The sequence below is a fragment of the Aulonocara stuartgranti genome (assembly GCF_965226115.1).
Source record: "Aulonocara stuartgranti genome assembly, chromosome: 18".
In the NCBI taxonomy this organism is placed as follows: Eukaryota; Metazoa; Chordata; class Actinopteri; order Cichliformes; family Cichlidae; genus Aulonocara; species Aulonocara stuartgranti.
The window spans coordinates 8513945-8539469 of NC_138954.1; the positions used below are offsets into that span (position 1 = coordinate 8513945).

A 25525-nucleotide genomic window follows, 5' to 3' on the forward strand; every position below is an offset into this window, starting at 1 on the left:
ATTAGCTTAAATTACAAGGTCTGGAAGCAGATCGCTATCATCGCCAACTTGACTTCTATCAGTGACAGATTACCTGCTCCATCTGATAACGATCTGCTAATGTTTTTGTTAAGTGCTCTGGTTCAGTAAAACCTAATTGTCCAAAGTAAAGAAATGCAAAAAATCAAACTGGAGATTTTGAGCAAGAGGAAGACAAATGAAGTCATAAATGGGCCCTTAGAACATAAACAAAGCAGATATTAGGCTAATAATGTACAATACAGCTATCAGTGATTTCAGTCATTCTTCTAACGTGTAACTGTAAAATGTGCTATGATTCATTATAAAAACTTAATTAAAGGGAACAAGGCAGACTGGACCCAGGCAAATGTGAGTTGTTAGGAGCAGAGCTATAAACAATTACCTGATTGTTCTACTGACAGAAGATTAATTGAAGAACCATTCTCATATTCTTTTAGTTGATTAGGTAATATTATTAATAAAAAAGTAAACAGCCTCTATTTCCAGCATCTGAAATGACTGCTTTTGCTTTTTAAGCTTAATCTAGGTTCTCTCTCTACTGTTTGTGGAGCACAGCAATAGGGCTGCAGTAGTATAGAGACCGTGTGCTTTACCAAAAATTGACAGATTGTTATTATTTTTAAGCATTTGCTGATCTACAGCGTTTAAAAAAAAATTAACAAGCTAGTGATGGGATTGGAAAGCTGTAGCAAATTGTTTAATGTGTCAGAAACACACACAAACTTACAGCTTACAGCTTTTCTGGCAGTTTATTGCAAAACAGAGACATCAAACTTGTGGCAGTGGAGCTTTGGTACACCTGAGTCACACACAATGCTCTGTCCTACTCTGATTCTGCACTAGAATCAGACTAAGTGATAACAAAGCAGTTGCACGGATGCTAAAAATCTACTTGTCTTCCCAAACATAAAGTAGACCGGGACTTAATAAAGCAATCAGAACCCAATCGATCAAATAAATACAGCTGATGATGTAAGTGACATCTAATGGACATTCATAACAGACAGAATCTGACAGGTGTATCATCTCCTTGCTTCCTCAAAAACCTGTACATACATATTTGACCGATCAACAACATGCTTCTGTTTTCATTCTTACCTGATGCAATAACTGTAGAAGGCCACATATATTTCTGATATGTACACAACATTAAAAAAAAACATAAACCACTGCAATTCTACAAAGTCAGCAACTTGAAAATGTTATCTGGGGATTAGTGAAATTATAATAAGCATCTTTGGTAAATATGTGATAATTTATAGGGAAAATATACAAGCATTTAATCACAAAATGAATCAGCATATACCTAATTAAGATGTCATCCTCCTTAATGAGTAAAATCTAAAAGGTGAAATCTAGCTAAAATTACCTAAGCAACCTGAGTATTCACCTGCAAGACCAAGGATGAGGAAGTAATCCAGCTTTATTTAATTATAAAGGGTCCATTTATATGAGTATCAGGTAAGGTGAGCATTTTAACGTGACAAAGAAAGAAGCTTTTCAGGGACTTTAGTTGATTAAATCAGCAGCTGGTTGCCACATCACGGTGACGACGACTGGTTGGAGGTCATGGTACATTAGCACAGGCTAATATTTGGTACATCAGCTCTTTTAAAAATCGAAGAGGTAGCTGAGGACAAACATCGTGTGTGCCACCTGGATCAAAAGGTAACAGGAAACGAAAAAGAAAACACACACGTGTAAAGAGGAAGGGTGGAAACGAACCGAAAGGCAGAAGGCGGATGAGTTTCACCTGCAGCACATGAAAGCGCTGCGCACTGAATCACAACACCTTTTGCCATCTTGATTGTGCGCCCCATTACACGGACCGGGATGCGCTCCTTTCCCGTTACAGGCTCGTTTCACCTCAAATTTTAGAGGATGTACAGAAATGAGGAGCTAAGAAGCATTCCCATCAAGAAACCGTGGCTTAAACGCCGAGATCGCCACGAGAAAATCGGTGAAAATACACCTTTATAGGTGTTGCATCACCTTGCGTACCTGGCTGTCTCCGGTCCAGAAAAAAAGCAGCAACCCCGCCTTCACTGCAGTAATGGTACTGACCGCCATTCCCTTCCGCACACTGCTCGGGAAATTGTATAACGAACTATCAGCACAATGGATGGACACGGGAGGTTTGACGGTGAGCCACATAATCAACACTGTTATCGCACATGGTGAGGAATAGGGGAAGAATAGCCACCTTATGCCCCGCTCATTTTCCAGAGCAGACACACACACACGGAGAGCTGTGGGGGTGCACTCGAACAAACGAGGCAACCGGTCCCACAAAAAATACATAAAAGGGGGATAAATCATGTTCAAGTGGGTCAGAAAAACGTGTCGATGCCATAAACACCGCCAGAATAAAGAGGGGTTGTTTAAAAAAAGGGGAGACGAGCAACCATTCGAAGCTGGCATGGTGCACACGGTGAGAAGTACCAGAAATAAATATTTAAATAATCACGTCTACCTGCACAAGTTGACATTTGGAGCGGTTTTTCTGGCTCCTCACGACACGCAGAGCTTTTAGGAAACGGCGAGCAGATCCTGTTCCGTGAACGGTCGAGAGCCGCAGGTGTTATTTGTGTTTATTTATAGGCCATTGGTCAGCCCCGTTATCCGCGTTCAGGTAAACATGATGATGATGATGGTGATGATGATGATGGCTCCCGTGTAGACGCGCAGAGTCACCGTCGTGTCGTCAGCAGGAGGGGGAAAAAGGTGCTTTCCAGCCCCTCGGCTCACAGACACACCATGCCTCATAACGGTACCCAAAAATATATATATTTATGGGTTTACTTTTTTTATTGGTGGATGCAACGAAAGAGGGGGAGAGTACAGGTAAGGAACTGGCCAATGAGGGAGTCCGGATGTAGGTGGGTGTAATAACGTTAAATTTAGACAGTCCTTTGGAGCCAAACTCTATTTACACTTTCTTTACTTCGTAAAAAGAATGAGATCGTTTTCATAATGAGATATGTGAGATAAATCCCCGCGATCCTGTATAAACACCACTAAGCAGCTAACCGGTAATTACGTATTATTTCCTTTTAATACATAAAAAGCAGCAAAAACAATATATATTTCCAGTATTGTGGCATGTAAACAAACCCGAATTTACCAGTAAAAGAAGCAAAAGTCGAAAACGTGTAATTGAAGCAATCTGCGAGGGAATCGAGAAAAAGCACGCCGAATAAGGAGAAAATGCTAAATGAATAAAGGTACGCTGGTTCAAACGGAGACTAAATGCATGCACGCGTGAAAATAAACTCGCGAAACCTACCTACTTCTGCAGAGTAAACAATACAATATACACGCTTACCTTAAGTAAGACAGCATGTGTACTTGCAGTTGGAGCAGGGAGGGGTAAAGTGGACTTGAAATAAACATCCCATGTCTTTGCCATCACCGGAGCAGCACAAAAATAAATAAATAAATAAGTCCACCACAACAGCGTGATCCACCATCCGGCCATCAAAACAACACCCATAAAGTAAAGTTATCTTCAACAGAGAGCGACCACCAGCTCCGTCAGGGGGGCCGAGCAAGCAGCAAGTTAGCATGAAACTAACTAACACCGCAACAACCTCGCCCTAAAAGCTCACACTCTCAACTACAAGCTGCGCTCAGCGGGCCACGTTGTTATGCGAAAGCCCCGCAACCTGCCGCCAAGTGCTGCCGTCGTTACAAAACTGACCAAAAAAAAAAGAAAAGTGGAAAAAACAAAGAGCAAAGTGGAAAATGCAAACAAGTCTAAAAGCGCTCCTCGGGTTATTCTAGCAGGCAGATAACGGTTCACTCAGTCGGGTTTGCCCCATGCACCGCTAGGCGGAGAGAGAGAAGCCAGCCAGGTATAACGGTACACCACCACACTGGGATATGAACGCACTAATACGGACCAAAACTCCCTGAAATGTGCTCCAACTAACTTCCAAAAGTCCCCAGAAGAGGTGGACAGCTCATCGACAGCCCGCCTGCCTCGACCAGCAGCGGTTACGGCAGAGTTTGGACTTACCGCTGCTCCTCCTCGGGTTCGCCTGTTTTCTGCGCTTACACCTGGGGCCATCCGCCATGATCCTCTCGCTGAGTCTGAAACGCAGCGGCTCGCAAGTCACCTCCCTCCCTCCTCCTCCTCCTGTCTCTCCCGCCTCCCCCCACCTCCTCTCTTCCTCACCCCTCCCATCCACTTTACGACATCACCTTCTTCCTCGCAGAAACACCTGGTTTGCGACAGACTGCCCGCTTTTACGGCATCACCTTCTCAAACACCTCAGCACATGGCCCCTCCTACTGGCCGCACATGGGCGAGCTGGGAGCTCAGCTGCTGCTGCTGCTAACACTGCTGCTGTGTCAGAGTGGGTCCTGCTCGCACGCTGGCTGTGCCACCCACCTGACTGCTGAGTGGGAGATTGAAAAGTGTAGCAGTAAGGTGTTTCTCTGCAGGTGGAAAAGTAGAAACGTGGCGACACAGAAGAGCTAAGGGGGGTGTCAATAAGTCACTGATAAGAAGTGCTGGAGGAACACTGGGAAACATACAAGTCAAAGCCATGAACTAATTGATTAATTAAGAAGTCAGCTGGGTTTCAGTTTTCACACTTTATCAGCAAAGTGGCAAATTTGTTGTTGATTAGTTACAATTGATAGTTACACTGGAGTAGGTGATAATGGAAATACTCAAGTTCAAATTAGTACTCAAAGTTCCTGAGTGTTTCAAATTCAGCTTTAGTAGTCAGTGTTATCAGAGACACACAGAAGCCATAATTTACTGTATATTACATTGTTGTGTCATTATAAATAGTCTACAGTGTTGTTGAGGTGAAGCTAATTTACCTTTTTAATTTTAACTGTAACAGTGTAGTTTGCGTGTGTGTTTTTAAAGCGTGTTCTTAAAGTCCTTAAATAGATGTGATGTGGTTGAAGTGTGATGTATAAAGTAGCCGAGTGGTAAATATTGTACTTTTTAGCTCATTGCATGTGCTTGATACCTGTACTTACACTGCAGATTTAGATAATAAAGCAAACTATAGTCTAATCAATAAATGAAGCATGTTGTAAGTGCATGTGTTATATGTTAGAATATAGTAGACTGAGACTTTTTCAGTAATGTCATTTGCATGTGCATATTTATATATAAACAGTAATGTGCTGTGGGATGATGGGAAATAAGTGCAATAAAACATTGAAATATCTGCAAACATACATTGGAATACAGTATATAAGATGAAAACTGAGTTTTTACAATTCTAACAAGCACCTTTATTCTTCAGTGGTGCCTGAACTTTCACAGCTAAGCTTTCTTGTAATTTCCTAAAGTGGTCTTTAAAATCAGTTCTTCAGGGTTCTTGAAGGACATCCAGAGTTCTTCTCTGTCGGCTGCCTTTTGTTTCATTCTGTGCTTCTGTAATATTGAGATTCAGGATAGTGTTCCACTGTGTATTTTTCTATCCAGGTATACTTTTAGTGCATTGACAGTGTGTTTGGGATTGTTTTCATGCTGAAATTGCTGTTTTATGGTATTGCAGAGCATTTCTCATGATGCTTCAGAGAAAAGTAGATGGATCAAATGAAGGACCAGATTTAACTCTGAGGTTCCATGTGAGGTCTTTGCTGTATTTTTCATCTTTTTTCAGATTTTCAAATGAAGACAACTTTCAGATACTGTTCATCTGCTATGGGTAGTTGTTTAGACTTTCAATTTTTCTTATGTCTTCCAGTTGTGCAATTTCTAATGATTTTTTTAAGGACAAACTTCTTACCATGTCGGGATATGCCAATTTTTCCATTGATAGCTCTCTGGAAATCACCTTGTTGCTGTAGGTATACTATTTTATGTCTGCCAAACTGTGTTATCGTTGACATTTCTTTACATTCAACTACATGAAACGGGGACAAGTCTGATAATAAAAAAATTGCTAAAGATAGAATTTAAAATTGGCTATTTGCTATATTTTCTGTTATTTGTAGACACTACACTGATTCATCCCACAGGTTAAGTGCTTTACATACAAAAATAGAGATTCCTCTGAAAACAGTCAGGTGCAAGGACTGAACTAAAAATGGCAGCCGATGAGGAAAGAAAAACTATTCTAGTGAGCTTTTGTTCAAGACCACCTAAAAATAGAAGGATAGAAAAGACTGGCTGCATGGTAACAAAATATAAAAAATGAGGGAATATATTTTTATTTTGATTATTTGACTTTGGGATGAACACATAACTATTAGGCAAAGGTTTATTTATTTATTGTATTTATTTAGTACTACTACTAAGGAAAGCATAGGCCAGCAAAGTTAATCTGATCTCAGTGCCAGCCCATATCATGAATTAATCATCTCATACCCTTCTACACAAAGTCACAAAGGACCTGCCAATTAACCTGCTTCACCAGGCTTGCAGTTGCTATGCACCTGCAAGCCCCTTTGCAACCCACCAAGCTTCACTCCAAATGTTTAATGTAGATTTAAAATGTCCCTAACAAATAAAAATAATAATATTTTTTTTGAATATTATTCTTGAAAGACAGATGATTATCACCTAAAGGCAGCAAGTTAATACCTCATAGGAAGAAGCACTCTTGCACTTTGATTTAATCTCTTCTGATTTTCTTGCTCCTGTCAGCCTATGACAAGTGCATGAAGAGAGGCGAAGGGAGGACACTCATGGGGTTTTACTCCGTTGCATCACCTCTTGTGACCACTTCTTGTATCTTATTTATATAAACTCAAATACACTTCCATATTTATTTACACTAAAAGAAGACTCTCCTCTCACTGTCTTGTGTGTCTGTGGAAATGACAGACCCGACACCAACAGTATTTACAGTTGTACACGCTTTTTTTGCTCTGTTTTTCACTGTGCAACTTTCCAGCTGCCCTGTTTGTAACACACACACTCTTGTCCACCTCAGGTCCCGGCACATCTTTTATAGAAGAGCCTTGATCAGTTGATGGAGCTCAGGTGTGTGTCAGCCTCCTCTGACACCGCACCCTGAACCCACTGCTCCAGCCCTCCCCTGCAGCTGAGCCACAAACCACACCCTGGCACAGTGTCATAGTAATCTTCTTTCAAGACATGTAGAGTAAAATACTATGTAAACATAACCCAAATTAATGTGCTTGTTATTTATTTATTTAATTAATTATAACATCTTATAGTTAAAAACAACTAGTTATTAAAATCAAAACCTGTGAGCTAAGAAAAAGAAATATTATGGCTGAATGCAAGTAGAGCAAGGTTTTCCTCTGCAGAGACAGAAGTTCATAGACAGTTTGCAGCAGGTCAGAGGAATGACCTTTAAGGTCCACTCGAGCTATTCTTGTACCTGGTGACGATCAGGTTTCCAGTTCATACATACCAGGTGCTGCTGAACACCGAGACTTTCTCAACTAGTCAGGTTCCTCTGGATGTACCGACAGCGTGTGAAGAACGGTGGATCAAGTTAGACTGAAGGAGAATAACAGGGAAACAGCGATTACAAACAATATTTAAACACGAGAACAATCAAAACAGAACAATACAGAGTTGATATGCAGTTGCAACAGACCACAGTTACTTGATAGTCTGAAGTCTTAACCTTCAGTGCTCACAGCAACATCTTCTATGTGCTATAATAAAGTAGAATCTTTGCTTGTTTGTTTGTTTTAATGAAGGTTTCTTGTAAATTAGTTGCCTGAAGATAAGGAAAGGATTTCCATTTCCATAAACTTATTTTATTTTAATTTGGCCTGATATGTTTGTAAATGTCGAGATTTTGCCCTGAATGCAAAATACAATTCAGTACTTGACAACCCTGCAGCAGATAAAGAGGCAGGGCTATTATAGTGGTCGAGAATGACTGCGGAGTATGAAAGTCATACTTTTTCATCTGTTAAATAACTCAATTTGCTGCTATGTCTGTATTTATTTGATGAACCACTACTTAAAGCATCACTTGAGTAAAATATGAAAAGCTGTATTGTAAAGACTGTAGAAAAGTGTTCAGGTGTGCCCTGGGGTCCTTGTGTAAAAATAAACCTCCTCAGATTACATAAGCAAAATTCAGTGCAATAATGAAGACTTGTGTATTAGTGGAACGTATTTAGTGTTGGAAATCTCACGTGACTACAAATCCCCTTTTAAAGTGCCCCTTTCTGTCATGCACTGCATATTTTTACTAGATGGGTGCGTAATACATTTTACTTTTTTTTATTGTTTGTCAGAACGTGTAGGATTGAGTTTGCGATTACAAATTTGTGATCAGTCTTTGTATCATTTCCTTTTGTTCATTTTACAGACTAAATGTGTCTCAATAGCTTTAGTTTCCTGCTGAAGTGCCTTAATCTCCTCAAACTGGAAATTAAGCAACTACCAGTGAAATTGGGAGGCAATATGAGCCTTTGGACAGTGGACAGTGTGACTAGTCATAGTGGGAAAACCACACTAGCAGCATTAACAATGGATGGGGTCAATCTGAGTGTTCCAGTAAAGCATGTTAGTATAACCATGAGCTAAAAACTCAGAAGCACCTAAAGGAAAATGTAGTTTTTACATGTTTTACTGTTGTGTATCAAAATGTCTGCATTACATCAGTTTTGCTGTCATAACCCTGAACAATACATCATAATAGACTCTGTATAAAAGATGGAAGTAGCCACCATCACATCAGTTTTCTCGAGTGAAGCCTCAATTTAATGGCACTTGTCATATTGGGTTTTTGTAAAGCCAGAAGTCACTACACTTAGAGTAGATGGTAAAATGCTAAGGTATGAGATAATGGAAGCTGCATAAAGTATACAAGTGCCATAAATGGACACACACGCCTGCTAATTTTTGAAGTAACAGACCAATTGCATGCTATGTTATATCTTTCCACAAAACTGATGGTAGACATAATATTTGTCTTAGACTTCCATGCTCCAAAATGCACCAAGAGAACAGGGTAAAAAGATCCATTCCAGTGTATGTAATTAGCAGAGGTGAAGCTCGGCAGACAACAATCAGCTACAGACACCAATATCAGCATGCGCTGTATGTCAAAGAAAGTGACCATGTCTCTGATTTAAGCCTTAATATTATCCAAATGGATTTGTAATAATTAAAAAACAGTATACTTGTGCCTTTCAAACATTTTAGATTCATGGCCAAAGATAAATACAGTGGGGCAAAAAAGTATTTAGTCAGCCACCGATTGTGCAAGTTCCCCCACCTAAAATGATGACAGAGGTCAGTAATTTGCACCAGAGGTACACTTCAACTGTGAGAGACAGAATGTGAAAAAAAAATCCATGAATTCACATGGTAGGATTTGTAAAGAATTTATTCGTAAATTAGGGTGGAAAATAAGTATTTGGTCACCTCAAACAAGGAAAATCTCTGGCTCTCACAGACCTGTAACGTCTTCTGTAAGAAGCTTTTCTGTCCCCCACTCGTTACCTGTATGAATGGCACCTGTTTGAACTCATCATCTGTATAAAAGACACCTGTCCACAGCCTCAAACAGTCAGACTCCAAACTCCGCCATGGCCAAGACCAAAGAGCTTTCGAAGGACACCAGGAAAAGTATTGTAGACCTGCACCAGACTGGGAAGAGTGAATCTACAATAGGCAAGCAGCTTGGTGTGAAGAAATCAACTGTGGGAGCAATCATCAGAAAATGGAAGACATACAAGACCACTGATAATCTCCCTCGATCTGGGGCTCCACGCAAGATCTCATCCCGTGGGGTCAAAATGATCATGAGAACGGTGAGCAAAGATCCCAGAACCACACGGGGGGACCTGGTGAATGACCTGCAGAGAGCTGGGACCAAAGTAACAAAGGTCACCATCAGTAACACACTACAACGGCAGGGAATCAAATCCCGCAGTGCCAGACGTGTTCCGCTGCTGAAGCCAGTGCATGTCCAGGCCCGTCTGAAGTTTGCCAGAGAGCACATGGATGATACAGCAGAGGATTGGGAGAATGTCATGTGGTCAGATGAAACCAAAGTAGAACTTTTTGGTATAAACTCAACTCGTCGTGTTTGGAGGAAGAAGAATACTGAGTTGCATCCCAAGAACACCATACCTACTGTGAAGCATGGGGGTGGAAACATCATGCTATGGGGCTGTTTTTCTGCCAAGGGGACAGGACGACTGATCCGTGTTAAGGACAGAATGAATGGGGCCATGTATCGTGAGATTTTGAGCCAAAACCTCCTTCCATCAGTGAGAACTTTGAAGATGAAACGAGGCTGGGTCTTCCAACATGACAATGATCCAAAACACACCGCCCGGGTAACAAAGGAGTGGCTCCGTAAGAAGCATTTGAAAGTCCTGGAGTGGCCTAGCCAGTCTCCAGACCTCAACCCCATAGAAAATCTGTGGCGGGAGTTGAAAGTCCGTGTTGCTCGGCGACAGCCCCAAAACATCACTGCTCTTGAGAAGATCTGCATGGAGGAATGGGCCAAAATACCAGCTACTGTGTGTGCAAACCTGGTAAAGACCTATAGTAAACGTTTGACCTCTGTTATTGCCAACAAAGGTTATGTTACAAAGTATTGAGTTGTATTTTTGTTATTGACCAAATACTTATTTTCCACCCTGATTTACGAATAAATTCTTTACAAATCCTACCATGTGGATTCATGGATTTTTTTTTCACATTCTGTCTCTCACAGTTGAAGTGTACCTCTGGTGCAAATTACTGACCTCTGTCATCATTTTAGGTGGGGGAACTTGCACAATCGGTGGCTGACTAAATACTTTTTTGCCCCACTGTATGCGTAGGAAGATTAGCAGGCAGGGGATAGCTCAGTAGGTAGAGTGGTCGCCCCATGATCGGAAGGTTGGGGGTTCGAATCCACTGAACGGCTACCCTGAGATACCCCTGAGCAAGGTACCGTCCCTACACACTGCTTCCCAGGCGCCTGCATAGTGGCTGCCCACTGCTTCACTGAGTGAATGGGTCAAATGCAGAGAAAAACAAGTGATTTCCCCACGGGGATCAATAAAGTGTACTTTATTATCAAGATGAAATACCCTCTGGGGGGAGAACTGCAAAGTCCAAAAAAGCCTCCTAAATTTCTTCAGACCTTTGTTTAAAACTTGGGTTGTTGAGATTGAAGGAGGTGATTCTTTACCTGACATGAATTCTTAAAAGAAAGAAAGTCAGATGTGTAAGATCTGTGCCTCATATTGAAAATTTTAAGTCAGAATATCACTACTTACTGTATGAGGAACTAGACACCAAGTTTTGATGGAACGCTGATCTGCTAACGAATTTGAACTCAACCTTTTAACAGTTTAAAACACCCTTTACCACATCAGCAACAGAATGTCCCACTAGCGGGATGTGAATTGGTATAGAGTTGTCTGCTATCCAGGAAGTCCTGCCCTGCTACATCATAATGTCTCTGCAGGCCACTGATGTCCTGCTGCCTGAAAAATAAAAGAGAATATGGATGCCATTATTCAATGTTAATTTGGGACTGGCATGAATATTGGGCTCAAAGGGATTTTGAGCTTTTCTTCTTCTCATCTTCATGTATATATTGCTGGAAAATCCTTCTCAACGCGAAGTCAGCCAGTGAACTAGTGAGCATCGTTCTTTGAAGAATATTTCACCCTTCAGGCTAAACTTCTCTTTATTCCTTCCTCAGCAGTTTCCTTGGTCAGGTTGCAGGTAGGCTAAAGGTTAACGAGGCTGTGGATCTCACTGAGATATACAAGGAATTTAAGGCCTAAACCTGTTAGCACTTATAGTACTAACCATCTGTTTGCACATGGACAATTTTCTGCACTGAGGTAATAATATAGATTAGGAATATTTGCCCTTTAGCTGGTATAGTCAGGGGGAAAAGATTGTACACTCCAGGTATGAATAAAGTCATAAGTATACTTTAAATAAAAATATTAGAAGTTCATTCAGTCCTGATGTTTTGCTTATTCATAGTCAGATTTGGAGGTAGCAGGCAAAAAACCTAATAAAGGAGAAAATGACATGTTTACCTCACCTGTAAGATGGATTTTTTGAAGCATGAATAGTTGGTATAGGTTTAAAGTGGACCTGTTTTGCTCATTTCCACCTCCATATTTTTATTCTTTGATTTTATTAGAGTACATTTGAATCATGCAAAGTTTTTTTTTTTTTTTTTTAAATCCTTATCAGTGTTATAGCGGGCCCTCACGGAGCGCCTCAATGTATCCACCATCTGAATCAAAACAAACTTTTTCTGTTTGACTGCTGCTTGCAAAAAGAAAGTCTGAAGATGCATCTTCTCTGATCAGTGTGATGAGCTTAAATGTACAAATAAACTACCAGAAAGTGTGAATGAAGTGTTTAGAGAGGTCTGAATCCAGAGCCTGGATCACCTGCATCCATCATTTTAACAGTAATTATATATATACCACACAACCTTAATGGTTTTAATGGTGAATAATGGAAACATGTGAAGTGAGGTTAAAAGTTGTGGAGCACTTTTGAAATGCTAATGCAATGGTAATGTTAAAAGCTGACACCAACACAACGGGGGCTAAAATTGTGCAATAAACCTACATTGGTGCCTTTGATGCCAGATCTATTTTATTCTAATGTCACGTGTTGGTCCTCTTAGGGTTCATCTTTGAAGCAGGTCTGTTGTTCACTACTTGAAGTTTTATTTTAATGTGTGGTACATAGGTTAGTGTAAGAAAAGACAAAGGTTTGCCATAGCTCTGTCTTTGATATGTTAATCGACCCAAACATGTAGCATTTCCTCAGAAGAAATCAATTAACTTCGACTCTACTGTCCTCCAGTCCAGGACTGTTGAGGGGGTTTCATGCCCAAAAGATGACTAATGTAATTTTTCTGTCATGATGAGTGATGTGAGTAAAAATCACTCGTCTCGATGAGTGGCTGGGGAGATGATAATGGTAAGTCCTCACACAGAGTTTATATGGCAGGAGGAGAGACAAAGATTATTCATCCTCTCTCTTGGTCACTCTTTCCATTTAGGATAAGCTGTAAAGACTACAAAGCTGCATTACATTATGAATGAAGAGTAGGGCATGAACGTGAAATAAAGGGAACTAGCTGCTGAGAAACGTTAACTTTATGACAAGGTTAATTAAAGGCTTCCTCTTGAAGCCTCGGTGGAGATATAACCTTGTAATAAATGTCTTTACTGAGCGATATGGCTGTAATGGTCGTTTTCAGTGATTCATTAATCTGTTGAAGGGAACCTGGGGTATTTCTAAAGCTTCATTACTTGCTTTCCATGAAATAGAAAACATCATTTTATTGATCATTCATTGACTGAAACAGTTAAGAGTTTCAAATTTTTTCTCCCCCGCATGTCAGATTTCCTCATGTTACCTGAGATAAGGGCTTGTTTGACAAGCCAAAGTCTGAGGGGCGTTTTGGCAAAAGACAGGTAAACCAGGGTCAGTTTACTGAGTGCTCTCCCAGGTGTGTGTGTGTGCATGTGTAGAGTTTATGTTTGTGCTATTGTATATTTTCCATCAATGTCACAACTGTTTAAACATCATCAGGAAAACAAGTAATGGGTTCAGATGCCACAATATCTTGAAACACACAAACACAGTTTATTCAAACACAAATACATAAAAATGAAGATGTTTGCATTAATTTCTCCAAGTAAAAATTGAATTTAGACCTTTAATCCACTTGTAGGTCTTTTTCCATTTTGTTTTATAGGCTGCATATTAGCAGGCTTAGCAGGTCCTGTTTTCCATTTCAACAAGATAGCTCGAATAATGATGTATTATACAAATGTTATTATTGGGAGCATAACTGGGAGTGTCTAATGGCCAATTCTGTCAGTCTGCTCCAGGGCAGCTGTGGCTACAACTGTAGCTTGCCTCCAGCAGTGTGTGAATGTGAGAGTGAATGAATAGTGGAATTGTAAAGTGCTTTGGGTGCCTTGACAAGCGCTATATAAATGCAATCCATTATTGTTATTATTATTATTCATTATCATTTACTTATTAAAATGCCCCAAATATTAGATAACAACAATGCCATCATTACCTGCACAACAATACAAATAAAATCTTAACATATGCTTAAATTCAGTCATTAATGCTTTTAAAATTGAATGATTCACTGTTTTTTTTGCTATTAAAGACTCTACCATCTCCTAGCTCATATAATTTACATAATTTACACTCATCTGGTCAGCAGCAGAAAATTAGTGGTTGGATGAATTAGCAAGGGTTTGGTGCTTTCAGTTCTGCAAACAATGCGTGTTAGGTGGCATTGCTATAAAACCACTGTGCACCCACACTGAAGATTTACTGGTAAGGCCTACCAGACACAAGCCTCTGTTTAAAATTAGCATTTCTTATTGTAAAACCAATCAAGCAAACAGAAATAGACACAAAATGACTCCAAAGATATTGCAAAAACAATCAGAAAGAGAAAAGAAGGCACCAAGGACTCCAAATGACCACAGAGCAGCAGGAAAAAAAAACTAGTGTGAGATACAGAATAACCACAAACGATGAAAGACGCAGGCAGATCACAGGGAGATTAAAAGCTTTAAGACAAAGACACTAAACAAACCCAAATATACAGCTACATCCTTGTTGCTCATTCTCACCTTCTCTCTAGTTTCAGAGTCCAGCTTCTGTGTAGGAAGGTGGGGAATCTTTTACAAGCCCATGAGGAGGAGCCTGCTGTCTTATAATTTGCTCATTGTACATGGACTTGTGCAGCACTGCACAAGTAGACCAGCAGAGTTCAAAGCTATAGTTGGTGATATTCAGATAATTTTCTCAGGAGTAAGGGAGCAAAAATTAAAATTATAACTAAGACTAAAGCTCCATGTCTGCAGTGAAAAGAGCTGATTGTTTGCTAACACATTAGCTAAGACCTTTAAAACTTGCTCATATTTGTTTATGCTGTGTTGGGGTTGTGCTCTTCTTGTGCTTTTCTGCCCTCTGGCAGCGAAAAATGGATCAGTGCAGCTTTGTGGTTACAAATACACACAGCTGCTCAAACACACACACACACACACACACACACACACACACACACACACACACACACACACACACACACACTACATCAACACCACAACATTCATTTCCTGTCCTCCTCACATCACACTGGTGATCAATAGACTCATGTGCACTTCAGGTGATGTGTGTGGTGATAACCTGGCCTGTTTTCTTGCTCTCAGCAGAGATAATGGTGAATCTTTAGAGCCAGTGTAATGAGTCACATGCGGAAGCGGGAGCGACTCGTGTCATTTTGCATCACTTCATTTTCTTTGGGGCCAGACAGTCTGTGTTTTTTGTGCACGTATTAGCGTGCCACTGTGTGGGCCTTTACATGTGCATTAGTTTGCGTTCATTGCATGTGTGTGTGTAAAGCAGTGCTCATCCTGAGGCTCTGCCTGCTGTTCAAGCCCATACCTGGAGGCTGACCTCATTTATTGTAGCACGCATCTCTGGACACATGGAAATCATGTGATTAAGCCCTTCTGACTCCATATGGAGCAAAAGGCTCTTGCTGAATGTCCTGCCCACCCTATTATGAAAGTGGCCATTTTGAGCTTTGTGCAGGGAAACCTAAGCTCCTCTACACTTTCTCTGTCTCTCTATAATTATCAGGTTTACCAATTACCATTACCAATAAATAATAAAATAAAAAGCCTACATGCACAAACCATGTGTTTAGAAACATCTCTATAGAAAAACACTCAATCGATCACAGTCAGCGGTACAAGCTGTCATTGTACAGATAAATTCTGATGTTCTGATCAATGGAAAAACATCCTGCTAGGGAGTCAGGAGAGCAACCCAGGTGATATAATAAAATGTGACCCTTTATTTGACTGTTATTCAGAAATAAAGTAGAAACATTAAACGTATGAAAAGGAATCTGATCTGAAACAACCACAGACCACAAGCAGGAGTAAACGGAGACACAGGTGCGAACGGGCAACAAGTGAATGAATGAATCAAATACAGTTGAAATTACTGAAGCAAGGGAATAAAGCAGCAACAAGTAAAACTGTGGTAAGACACACAAGAATCTTTCAAAATAAAACAGGAAGTGACCAGGTGGGAAATAAACAATGATGCATGTAGTCCAAATCTAAAAATGATTATGAAGACACGGCAACAGAGGAAACAGGAGAAAGTAGAAACACAAAAACTTTGCTTGTGACTGTAGTTTTCAACCAGGTGAAGATATCAGCAGGTGGTTTCCAACCTTAATTGGATGTTTCGACCATGAACCGCAATGTCCTTCAACTAATGGCCAGTCATTGCCCACCATTCTGCCGGCTTAGAGGTCAACTCCTCCCACTTATTTTAGAGCTAGCAAGATTCTCGCATCCCCCCAATCTGCATGCTGCTATCATAAAAGACACCATAAAAATAAAATGCCAAAAAGTTAAAAAAAACTTTGTTGTCATTGCTTAGAACGATATTAATCTTTTAATTGCATGCGAATTATATATTAATTTCCATCTGTCATCCATTTTTAACCACTTGTCCAATGAGGTGTTGTGTTACAGGCCGTTTAGAAATTAACCAAGTTGATACTGGGAGTGAAATGGGGCACATCTGGACAGGTTGTCAGTCCATTGCAGAGCTAACTACAAGAGCCAGACAGTCAGTCAAATTCACATGCAGATTTACAGCTAATTTAGGATCAGTAATTAACCTTAATGTGCATGTCTTCGGAGTCAGAAGCACCCAGAGGAAACAAAAAGGCCCCAGCCAACCTGGTGTGCAATAATTTATAAAGTATAGAATGTCCAAAAAAGGACTATTTGATGGTTAAAAGTGAAACAAACAAGAAAAACCACTCATGTGTTCAAACAGATTGATGACCTTTTACACCTGACAAAACGCTTTGGAACCTTAACACTTAATAACAGTGATTTTTTGGGAGGGGGCTCTATTTTCCAGCTGTTTCCCAGTGTGATATACAAGGCACACTGTCAACGCTTGGCTGTGTGATTTTCAATCTAATTGTAAAGTCTTTACCGAGTCCAAATGCGCAATGTCCCATATCAATGAATGTACACAAAGACACCTGTGCCAGCATTTTAATCACACCCTATGTTAGACCTTTTGCCGCAGCTGCACTGCAGTAGCTTGCATTAACACTGAGTATAAGCTCAGTGGGCATATGCGTGGGAAGATGAAATACTCTTTGCACACAGGCATGAAAACTATGTCAAATTAAACCACTTACTCTGGTGAAATGCACTCATATCTATGAAATTTCCATAGAAATGAATTACAGCTGTGACATCTTTACCCTGACTTCGGTTCTTCACGTTTCACTGACACATTAAATTATTATTTTTTTGTACATTTGTTTGTGCTTCTGTGTATTTGTTCCTTTTAATTTTTTCTCCCAGAATTCAGGAGGTTAATATATTATTCCAAAGTCATCCCTTAGGGTCCCAGCAATGATCTCACCCTGCCTCTGCCTCAGTCTATGACGGTACAGAAAGCAGCGCTCAGTGTCTGAGCAGATAAGTCACTGCTCAGACACACTCTGTGACTCATCCCACTTGATATTATTGAAGATGAAAGTCAGACTTTCTGCTTGTCACACTTTCACATTTACTGGAAGGAAAGGAAAGGGTTCAAAGAAAGGAAAGAACATCCTGATTTATTATTGATGCAGTAAATAGAATTACTGGCTGACTTCAGCGGTGTAACCTCACTTGTTGCAAGATGAATAAACATCAAGTGCCTGTAATCTTTTATGGCTTAGTTTTAGTCTAATGTCAATGATTAGATTTTTTCTACAAATCTGAATTGTGAAAAAAAAAAATCCAGTCATCTTTTCAGTCTCACTTTCTACCTAGATGTTAACAAATTATTCAGCTACAGGCTAATCCAACTGTGTTATTAACTGAGGATTGTTTATGGTGATATCTGTTAAATTTTTGCACTTTTTTTCCTTTTTATTAATTTGAATGACTATTTACAATACACATGTTTAACTCACTAGCTCACTCATTAGGTGCTCTTCACCAGTTGGGGCCTTTTTGCCTTTAGAATAGATTTACTTATTTCTGGCAAAGAAGCATTTCTCAGAGATTTTGGTCTGTATAGACATGAAAGCTTGAAAGGTGCTCTACTGGATTGAGATCTGGTGGCTGGAGAGTGTATTTGAGTTGGAGGCAGTCATCAGAAGATGGTACACTGTGGTCAAAAAGGGAAGGACATGGTCACCAACAATACCGAGGTAGGCTGTGGCATTTAAACAATGCTCAGTTGGTACCAAGGGGCCCAAAATGTGCCAAGAATACATCCCCCCCACACCATCACACCACCACCAGGCACCAGTCTCAATCATTGATACAAGGCAGGAGGAATCCATGCTGTCACGTTGTTTATGCCAAATTCTGACATTAGCACGAATGTCAGCAGAAATCGAGACTCTTCAGACACAACAAAGTTTGCTAACCATCTATTGTTCTGAAAACGTATGGAAGCTAACTCAAAATGGACAATACATAATTTGCATATTCAAACATATTGTCAATGTAAATAATCTTTCATTACATGTCAGCTGATCGTGTTGCTATGACTCACAAGGAACAATATTTAGGAGCAATTAATGTTTGCACTAAATCTCGTGAAAGTCTATCTCATAGTTCTTGAGATAATTCAGTGTGGACTGAAGTGTGGGACGAGCTGTACATGGCGATGAATTATATGCTGAAAGCTAAAATGTCACAAAATAACACACAACTTGTCCAAGACTGTTATAGAAGAAGTACAGCTCTATAAAGGAAGTGTTTATATCTGTCAGTACAAACTAAGCTAAGACAGTTTTGACATTGCTTTCACCAACAGAGAGTCAGCTTGGGTCATTTCCATTACCTCCACCCATTAGATCTTGATAGGTACCTGTAAACACACTTAAATTGCTGTATTTGAATCCACTGAGCACGATTCATCAGCACAGAGGTAACACCCCCCCTGCTCTCAGCTTCGCCCTGCCATCACCCTCAGATCAGCAGAAGCCATCTAGCCTCCACTCCTCACTGTTTTGACACTAATTGCACTTTGTCGAGATCAAAGTGACTCACTGTGTTTTCTCCACTCAGCCCAAAATTCATTCTGACACTTGATAGTCAGTGAAAGGGGCTTCATATCTCACACATCAGACAGGTATGTAGCGTGATGTGATAAAGGCTGACTTTAATATTCAAACCTCTTAAACACCCCCCCCACACACACACACATACACACTACACTCAACAGCTCCTCTCAAGTTTAGAACAGCACTTTAATCTTCCAGGTCACGTTCAAAGTGGGTGAAAGCACCAGCAGTGTGTGATGAACTCTTACTGCAGATGAAGATTTACTTTCAGAAAATAATCTGGAACATGACTCCAGATCTAAAATGCAGAGGAAGCTAAATATAAAAGCTGACCCTCACACAAGCTTCTCTGTTGTGTTGATTTTCTGCACTTCCGAGTAAAATAAGTATTCAAAAGATTTATTATGACTTAGAATTCAAATTCAAAGTGGTCATGAGGAGCTCTTAGTGAATCTTTCACCAGGAGCTTTGAGGAAGTCCTCTGTGTTTGCAGTGTTTTCGCTCTACTAGTGAAGTGCTCTCCAATGGTTCATTAGTGCACACACACCGAAGCAAAATACAGGAAATTGAATCTTAAACACACAGAACTTGTTTAGATTAAGAAACAACAACAACAAAACAAAACAAAAAACAAATTTCACTTAATGTAAAAAAAGAAAGATCAGATGTTAGCGGTGGTCCCCAACCCCCGGGCCACGGACCGGTACTGGTCCGTGAGTCGTTTGGTACCAGGCCACGAGAGTTGAGCCTCCGGTGTGAAATTTATGGTTTTCAGTGTTTTAATCATTATTTTTTTTATCGTTTTTATCGCAATCTCAGTTTCCCTGGGTCTTTTACTGTGTGCTATGAATAAATCTTCTTTTTTTTGGTACCGGTACTGTTTTTATCTTGTTGTATTTATCCGCGACACATTAAAGGCCGGTCCGTGAAAATATTGCCCGACATAAACCGGTCCGTGGCGCAAAAAAGGTTGGGGACCGCTGTCCTACAGAACTGCAGTCAGTCTTAATAAATGCTCTAACACACAGTCTTCTACATGTGGACACAGTGCAGTCATATTTCAGAATAAGTTTGGAAATGAGCTTCTTACCGATAAAGTCACATGAACACTCCCTGAAGATGTAACTCAGAAGACAGAAACATTGTAAATGGATGTAAATGTGTGGTTTGCATCTCTAACATTATTTATTTGCTAACATTTAATTGGAAATATAGTGCTTTCTAGTCATCTGTCGTAATAAAGTGTTTAATAAGAATACAACAAAGTTGAAAATATGACTGACTATATGGCGATATGAATAAGAACAATACTGTCATTGGAGTGGCACAGACACCTCTGACTTCTAAATAGTTTTACCCCAGGGGCAAATCACCGTGGACCTAAATTGTTTAGCACTGTATTTGGCCTCTGCAGTTATCGCTGCCAGGTAGGTACACTTTGTAGGCTCATATAATAGCTGAAAAGGCAATTGGAGATTATGCATCAGAATTTCAGGAGCGGGACCACGCCTCCAAACACGCTCCTTCCGGTTGTCATCTACATAGGCTCCCCCAGTTCTGCAAGCTGTTTTCAGTTCTTTAACTTCTTCACTTCTATTTAGTACACGGAGATCTGCCAGGTGCGGGAGCCGCCGCCAGTCCCCTTCGAGGCCTTCCCCAAACCACAGCTCAATTCATGTCCATGCATTCACCTTTACCTACTAAAACACTGTCAAACCTAAATTGAGGATGTGGGCCCAGCTAGTGAAATGCTAATAAAATGTAAGCTGATGCTGTTGTATCTGTCTGGTTGTAGAGAAATAATTCTATAAAGTTCAGCTGGAAAGACAGTAATGCTTGCAAGTCCTCCTTTGCTCTTTGTGTTTTGTTTCATCCAGCTTTTTTCTCTAGTTTCAGTCTCAACCCACATGTAAACAGCACCAGAAGACCAACAACCTCTTTAACTCATAATTAACCCAAAATATTGCCAGACATCATCTCCGGGCCTGCAGGATGTCTCCTGGCTTTGTTTTGCCCTTCTCTGTCTACCTTGCCAGGAGTGCTGGCAACACCTAGAACAGGGGAAGTGCATAAAGGATTAAATTATGAATGGAGATGCAGAGAGGCAGAAGAAATGGCTGTGATAATAGCACGACAGCATATTTAATTTGCAGATAATTGCACTTTGGGGGCTTTTAAGAGGCTCGTCTCACACTGGCATTTTTAATGAAATAGGCAAATGATGGCTTACAGGACAGAAAAAAACACAGAGTCATAAAAGAACCATGGCTAGGATTGGGTCAGCCGTTTTAATCATTCAGATTGTGGTGAAAAGGGAAACCGGGCCTTTGCAAACCAAAAATGTTGCATGTGACTTTAGCATTATAAGGGACAGTGATGTGTAAATGTTTAGGTGACGGTGGGTAAATGAGAAAATTGTATTTTTTTAATGAAAAGAAGTCAGTGTCATGATTGCAGTGAAACACACAGAGTTTGCTGCTCTTCCATGTAATCTCTGCAAGGTTTTTATAGTGTAATATTTTCCAGTACTTCTTTTTAATATTACAAGTTACTTTTAAATTTCATTTTCATTTCAGTTTAGTTTTGGTTAGTTTCTAGACCTGGTTTCAGAATTCATTTTAGCTTTCGTTATTATGATACGTGTGGTATTTGTCACATTTCAGCAGTTTAGAAAAACACATTCAACACAACAACTTACTGTAATGACTCGACACTTCGTCGGAAATCCCGGTGCTATTAAACACAGTCATCTCTTCTTCAGGCTGTTTGTATTAACAGACTTGACAAAAGTGTTTTCCAGTATGTTGTATTTTACCCCAGTTAGTTCATTCAGTCATTCAGTGCATTTTCATTTTGGTTAATTAAAGTGTTTATTTGAAAATTTGGATTTAGTTTATTTAGTTAACTAAAATCAGTAAAGCCAATTTATTAAATTAAATTGTTATCATAGCCTGTTTAAATCTAACTATGGGTTTTCAGACTTTCTAAATCGACTCCAAAAGCTTGTGTTTCTGAAAAAGTTCATGGAGGATTGAGAGGTCTGCTTTGGATCAGCATCCTGTTGTTAAAGTCAAAATCTTATCAGTTTCACTTTTGTGACTGTTTGACATTTACATCCAAAATGTGATATTTAATGGAATTCACTTTTCTCTTTACAGGTGCAATGTTCCCTGTGACCACAAAGAAGAAAATTTCCCCCCACCCACCCATTCACAGAGTGGAACCATCAGTCCCGTATCAGATAAACCTTCCTGTGACTCTTTGTAGTCATATCTGAATATTTTAATTCACCTCCTCCACAGATTTCACCTCAACCGATCCCATTAACTGTCATTTCTTTACACAGTGGACACTGCAAGCTGGAAGTACGCTTGTGTTACTTTTATAACAGGTGCTGGTTCACAGGCAATAGTTGGCTCTTTCACTTGCTTCACTGGAGTCCATAGCTGACTGTTACCACAAGTTAACAATCACATTAATGCTTTAGCTGCCCTATGATCCTGAGTGGAGGCCCAGTGAGTCACAGTTAGAAATGTGCGCATGCCACAAGCACTTGTGTAATTTTCTTTTTAGTTCTAACCAAAATTGGCATATCATTAAAAAATTGAAGAACTTTATTTTCTGTGTTTAGTTGTATTTTGTAGAGAAATCGAAGACATAACCATAATCAGCTTTTAAACAGAAGACTTTTTTTTCTACACATCCAATTCAGTTACACTAGCAGCTTTTCAAATCCTGCCCTGAATTTGAGACTCAAATCAGATCTCTTTAAGACTTAGTTTGTTTTTTGAGGGATTATATTATCATATATAACAATTAATTTTGGATTAGGAAATTGCTCTCAACCTTAGTCTAAAATCCTGATTGCAGCTAAATGCTGTCATTGTCATGGTAACAAGCTTACAATGTGAACACAAAATTTTTAATTTTTGAAAGGTTTTGAAGATGGAGCTGCTGGGCAGGAAGAAAAGAGGAAGACCACAGGGAAGATTCATGGATGTAGTGAAGCGGGACAGAGGATTGGTGTGACAGAGGCAGGATGCTAGGGATAGAGCAAGATGGATGCCACTGTGGTAACCCCTAAAGGGAACGGTCGAAGAAGAAAAAGAAGAAAGAGACGGAGAAGAAGGATAAACTGATTACCTTTAAGTTTATGAAAGGTGACATATTTTATAGGATTAATTATATATTTCACCAAAATCATTGAGATTCATCCTTTGTTGTCGATTATTCATCTGCACTGAATTTCATGACAATCAATCAAATGCCTGACAAGACAGGTGACTGAAGGCCAAAAACATCAGTCTGGTGGTGACAATGGAGGAAAAGTGTGGTCATAATGTGGAAACCCTGAAGGTCAGCAGTGACCTGCCCTAGTAGTTGTTAGGCTATACAACTCTGAAATAAGGTACAGTGTTTTTTGGTTCAGATTTGGTTCATGATTTTAAAGCCTTTTTCCTGAGTTTCCAGCTGATGATGTGGCTGTTTCTCCGTCTGCAAAACAGAAAGCTGATGTTTGTTTTCAGATTTTATTCAGTCTCTAGTACACCTCATGTTTTCCACCACAGTTGCATGTGGTGTCAGCACTGTCTGGGCAGAGGATGCATTTAATTTATGAGCTGAATCCTCTGGCACTGTGGACACTGTGGATTTAGCACAGAAACAGAAAAACACCTTTATGTCATCATCCAAAGACAACTCTGTTACACCAGCTCGTCCAATTCTGGCCTACATACTGTAAATGTAATTCTCACATTTTTTAAGTAATAACCTCACTGAATGTGGAGCGAATCTTGCACGTATGAGACATGTTTGGTCAAAAGCAGCATTTGCATGAGTGTGGGATAGCTTATGTATTTATGAAATGAGAGTAGCTAAAACATGTTTAACCCATTTCTGCTTATTTTGCAGACAAGTGCTTTGTAGAAACTTAAATCTGCAGATATATAAATGTATTTTATATAACATTTACATTTATATTGTATATAACATTTATATAGCACATATGATGAGATGATCAATGTCATTCACTTCTCCTGGCAGTGGTTTTAGTTAATCACGTGTTGTGCAGCACTGCAGCAGTCCCACTAAAGGGTCGGGTATATATTTGATTTTCGCACCAGCATCTTCATCTGTGAACACTGTGACATTGTTATGAAGCTGATGGTGCCTTAAAATATCATTAGCTACACTTTGAGAGCCTGTGTCCTCTACATATAACGCAGCACTCCTCCACCTGCGACAGTTGTCTGCAGCAGACATTTGTAATATCTCCTCCTTCTGACTGCTTTCTTGCTGGTCAGTTTGCCACTTTGAGTCTTGTGAGCACAGAAGTGGAAAAAGGTAATCTGTGTCTGTGAGGAAGAAGTGCACACGCTTGACAGCTCACGAGTGCCCAAACAAACTGTAGGTGGAGATTCCCATTTTGCAGATTAATGAGGTAATTCACGCAAATGGTTTGGTTTCTAATTAGCATACTGTAATGAAGGGAGCAGCCCACTTCATTCTTTTACTTCTATCTTCTGTCTTAGGTTTGTTGTATCTTACACTGGCATTCACGGGCAAATTAATACAAAGAGACAACTGTGACCTCCTGAAGAGGATGTGCGCGTGAGTGTGTGTGCACCACCTGTTTTTTTCAGCCATCTGTGGTGTCAGATGTTTGGAAGGAAGCTAGAAGTTGCTTAACCCGGTGTGACAAACATTATTTGGCGTTTACGCTGCACACACACACACACACACACACACACACACACACACACACACACACACACACACACACACACACACACGCACCCACTGCTCATCTTTGCTAAATGACTCGTTCTGCTTGTTCATGATTTTTTTTCTATGTCCTCTCCCTCTTTCTCCTTTCTGTTCAGCTCTGTTATATTTTTTCTCTTAATGACATTGCCTAATGGCCACAGGAGTGTCTGTGACAAAATTAATGATTACAGAACAACAACTAAACTGCAGAAGTAATATTATATGTGTCAACATGTTGCTGCAGATCAGTTCATTTACATGAAGAAGAGCTTTTAGGAGAATGGATTAGATTCATAAACCTATATTTCAACATTACATTACAAAGTGAGCAACTGGCTGTGTTTAAAAAATGAGCTCTGAGTTATTAATACTGATGTTTTACTTCATATCTTCCGCTATATAAGTTATGATAACATTGTACTCAGTGAGTTAATTTGCCTTTTTTTTTAAATTAAGCTTCACTCTGTAGAATACAAACACACTGAACTACTGACCCAAACAGTCAAGAGTGTCCCGAACTGTCAAAATAATCATGCAGTTACTAATGTAACTATTTTAGTTCCTTGATCAAAGAAATGTAACTTGTGAAATATGATAACTTTTGAGGATTTATGTGGTTTGTCTTATAAACAATATGAACAATATTGTCCTCATGACATCTGAGAAGAGTTTGAATATCATATTACAAGGAAATA

At 39.8% G+C, this 25525-nt stretch overlaps 1 protein-coding gene across 1 annotated transcript in view; it reads right to left on the reverse strand.

Moving 5' to 3' along the window:
- LOC309693457 (zinc finger E-box-binding homeobox 1-like) overlaps window positions 1–5049 on the reverse strand; it is a 78848-nt gene extending 73799 nt beyond the window's left edge. The window contains exon 1 of the mRNA XM_082512667.1: window positions 4040–5049. Within this exon, the coding sequence (XP_082368793.1) occupies window positions 4040–4097 (58 nt within the window). The 5' untranslated portion in view covers window positions 4098–5049. The remainder of the gene's footprint in view (window positions 1–4039) is intronic.
- Window positions 5050–25525: the final 20476 nt, after the last annotated feature.